General features: G+C 32.9%; 1 protein-coding gene across 1 annotated transcript; it reads left to right on the forward strand.

The window, feature by feature from the left end:
• Positions 1-537: 537 nt before the first annotated feature.
• LOC101572407 (protein SGT1 homolog) lies at positions 538-1,305 on the forward strand. The gene is made up of 2 exons (XM_023707913.1): positions 538-927; positions 973-1,305. The coding sequence occupies exons 1-2, from the start codon at positions 538-540 to the stop codon at positions 1,303-1,305; spliced, it is 723 nt and encodes a 240-aa protein (XP_023563681.1).
• The last annotated feature ends 2,859 nt before the right edge of the window (positions 1,306-4,164 follow it).

Raw genomic sequence — 4,164 nt, forward strand, 5'->3', positions numbered from 1 at the left:
TACAAGTAAAAGCAGAAATAGGGTAACTGTGGTGGCTGTTTCTCAGGCCTCTACAACTGTAGATTGGGGATAGGGTGCCTGCTGCAGGACCTGCAATAACCCAGTGGTTTTCCCAGACCTTCTCAGATAGTCTGATTGATGAGGACCCCCAGGTGGCATTAGAGGTATAACTTACAGAGGAAATACACAAGGCTTCTCTCAAAGGGGCGTTAATTGGAAAGAAGACCTGAATGAGAGACCTAGATTGGAAATAAAAAGAGCTAATACAAGGATCCTGAGGTTGAAATGAAGTTGGTTTATAGTAGAAGCTGCAAAAAGACCCATTTGATTAAAAGTGGCTTGAAAGTGGAGTGGGAGATAAGATTGAACAGAAAATCAGAGGCTCAGATAAGGAGCTGACTAAAACTTTGGAACAGAAACCAGATGATGCACAGTATTATTGTCAAAGAGCTTACTGTCACATTCTCCTTGGAAATTACTGTGGTGGTGTTGCTGATGCAAAAACTTCCTTAAAACTCAACTAATAATACCACTGCTATGCTGAGAGAAGGGATATGTGAATACCATGAAAAAAACTATGCTACTGCTCTAGAAACTTTTACAGAAGGACAAAAGTTAGACGGTGCTGATGCCAATTTTATTGTCTGGATTAAAAGATGTCAAGAGGCACAGAATGGTGAGTATGGATCAGAGTCTGAGGTGATAACACTGTCAAAAATTAAGTATGAGTGGTACCAAACAGAATCTCAAGTAACTGTAACACTTATGATTAAGAATGTTCAGAAAAATGAAGTAAATGTGGAATTTTCAGAAAAAGAGTTGTTTGCTTTGGTGAAACTTCCTTCTGGAGAGGATTACAATCTGAAACTGAGACTGCTTAATCCTATAATACCAGAACAGCGTACATTTAAAGTACTTTCTATAAATGTTGATTCTATTAAGATAACATACGTGAAGCACTTAACACATCAGATTGAAATTAAAATGAAAGAGGCAGAGACTGTGAGATGGGAAAAGCCAGAGGGGCAAGATGTGTCCACATTCAGACAGTTCCTAGCAGGTGTAAAGAACCTATATCCATCTTCACCTCATTATACAAGAAATTGGGATAAATTGGTTGGTGAGATCAAAGGAAAAGAGAAGAACAAGAAGTTGGAGGGAGATGCAGCTTTAAAGAAGTTATTTCAGCAGATCTATTTAGATGGCTCTGATGAAGTCAAACTTGCCATGAACGAATCATTTATGGAATCTGGTGGTACAGTTTTGAGTACCAACTGGTCTAATGTAGGTAAAAACAAAAGTTGAAATCAACCCTCTTGATACTATGGAATGGAAAAAATACTAAATAAATTAATTTGTTGTCACTGTATTGCATAGATTCACCTATGTGTATTGATATTACATTCTTGAATTTTGAAAAAAAAACAGAAATATACACCTATGTTTGTCATAGAGTGACAAATTTTTAAAGATTATCAATGTGGGCAGGGAAGTGAAACCATGCTTTCATCCACTGTGGATTCATGTTCTGACAAGTAGTATGGCAGACATTGGTAAAAATCCTTAAAATTTTAAATGTATGTACAATGATCCAGACATTCCAGTTGTGGATACCTTCCTTAATCAGTCACTAATAGTGAGTGTGTTGATGCACTGATGGTTTTAATCATGTTCATCATAAGATTTCTGGCTACATTGACTACAGTAAACACTGACTACATGGCTAAGAGTTGTTATTCTGAAGTATAAAGTGCGATTTTTTTCAATTTTATTCCACCTTCCTCTTTTGTGTTTGGACTTTTTATAGAGAATAAAAAATAATGAAAGAAATTATATGAAATTGAGTTAGTTCAGGATGATATGGCTGTAGTCATTTAAAAAAAGTTTAAAAAGATATGGACTTTCAATCAACAAAATGATAGGAATTCAATGATGATTGCTTTATTGTATATTGTTGTCTGAAAATTAGTTGTCCAGCTTACCAGATATAAGCATGAAAATTTGTCAAAAATTGAGACCCCCCCAAAAAAATAAAGCATTAACAGTTCTTGAACTTTTCAAAATCCATGCCAAACCATTTCACAACTATATATATATATATATATAATCTTTCACTGATGAGAATTTGTTCAAGCTAGGTAAGTAAAATGTAGTGGATTTCATTGATTACTTTATTTTTTGAATAATTTGCTGCTGGAACAAAGAAAAGTAGGTTGAAAATATTATCTAGAGTACTAAATGTTGACATTTATTAAGTATATTATTTAAATGATGGTGTTTATAGAAGAATCTTGTAGTTTTCAGAAAATGTCTTCTGTACCAGTGAATTGCTTTGTAAAGTTTGAGATCTTTTAAAGTTTGAGGCTGTAAGATGGGAAAAGGTAGAAGGGCAAGGACTTGTGACTCAGTGTGGATGATGGGTTGCTCACAAGCACTCCTGCCATGATATTAAGTATGCAGAATGATTTTTAGAGTGGAAATTAGAGAAAAACTGAAAATAGGAAATGGTATCTTTGACAAGGAAATAATTCTAGTTTATGTACTATGTTGTAGAGCTAAAAGCAAGTAATGGAATTTTAAAAAAATTCATATTAGTTTTTCAATCAGGCTTATGAAATTACTATCATCAGATCAGTGTTGAGAGGCAGAATAAGTTTTCAGATACAACATTTAAGAAGCTATCTTGCTTTAGAACCTATTTATATTCTCATCTGAGATATTATTGTTTTAAAGTATCCACAGTATTGAATGATACCTTATATTTGTTATTCATTAAAAATGTAAGTAACATGGTCTAATTTTTAAAGTGAAGTCTAAACAGCTCTGCTACACACAAGTATGAAATGACTAACAAGAAGAGACTTTATTTAAACAAGGATGAAATACCAGGGGAATTAGACCAGAATATTACTTAGTATTAGCTGAAGCAAAATTGAACTGTATAAACTTTTCTGATGTATTTCTATATGATGGAATTGTGGAACATTTATTTATGGACGATACGAACTGTCTTTGCTTTGTGGCTCAGCAGTGAGGACATATTTCCTGTGTTTGAAACATTATTTTATGAAATAACTATTTCATATTTCTGCCCATGGTGCATTGAACTTTCTGGCTTTGTGTTTATCTAGTAACTCTCAGGAATATTTGACAGTTCAAATTGATTTGGATCAAGTAAATATGCTGTAATACCAATTATTTCTTAAAATAGTCATTTTTAAAAATACACAGTTCTTTTTTGTGGTGTCTACAAGTGACAAGTTCAGGGCCCCTCATGGATACCAAAATGAAAAAATGAATAAGTCAATAATATAAAATTCTGCAGTATTTGTTTATAGCATATTCACATTCTTCTGTATCTTTAAAATCATCTCCAGATTATGTGCAATATCTTAATCAATACAATTAATATACTTATGCAAAACACTAGTGCTTCACCTAAATATATATTTATATACATATTGCATATGTTATATGATTGATTGTATACATTTTCTAATGCTATGGAACATAAGTTATATACAAAGATATGAATACCCTTTAAGCAAAAATCACATAATAGTACAATTATCTGCCAGAAAGAAGGATCAATTTGTTGGAAAATGTATGCACTTTGAGACTTTAATGTTAAGTGAAAAAGATCAGACACACAAGGTTAACTATTACATACTTTCTCTTAAATGAGAATACAAAATATAAATGAATGAAATTACAAAATAAAAGATAGATCATAGGGATCAGGAAAGTTGACCAAGAGATAGAAGGAGGAAAAAGAGAGGAGACAAAGGAGATAAAGAAAAATTTAACTGTGTATGTACATATACAAACTCCTACAAAGATATAATCATTGCACACCACAAAAACATTCTAATAGAAATTTTATTTTATTTTTTAATGTTTTTTTCAAATGAAATATCTTTATTGTGAAGATTCCTGTGGTGACACTCCCTCCTCCTGAGCTGGATCCCAGCTAAGGAGGCTGCGGCAGGAGATCACACGTGAGACCCAGGCTGGGAAACTTGGTGAGACCTGTCTAGAAATTTTTCTCAAGGGCTAAAAACATAGCTCAGAGCAAAAACTATGTGTTCATTATCTTGTTAACAAACAAACCTTCTATACCAGCTATGATGGTCATCAATGAAATTTAAAAATACAGCTTTTAAC

This window comes from Octodon degus, unplaced genomic scaffold (genome assembly GCF_000260255.1).
Source record: "Octodon degus isolate 3935 unplaced genomic scaffold, OctDeg1.0 scaffold00318, whole genome shotgun sequence".
In the NCBI taxonomy this organism is placed as follows: domain Eukaryota; kingdom Metazoa; phylum Chordata; class Mammalia; order Rodentia; family Octodontidae; genus Octodon; species Octodon degus.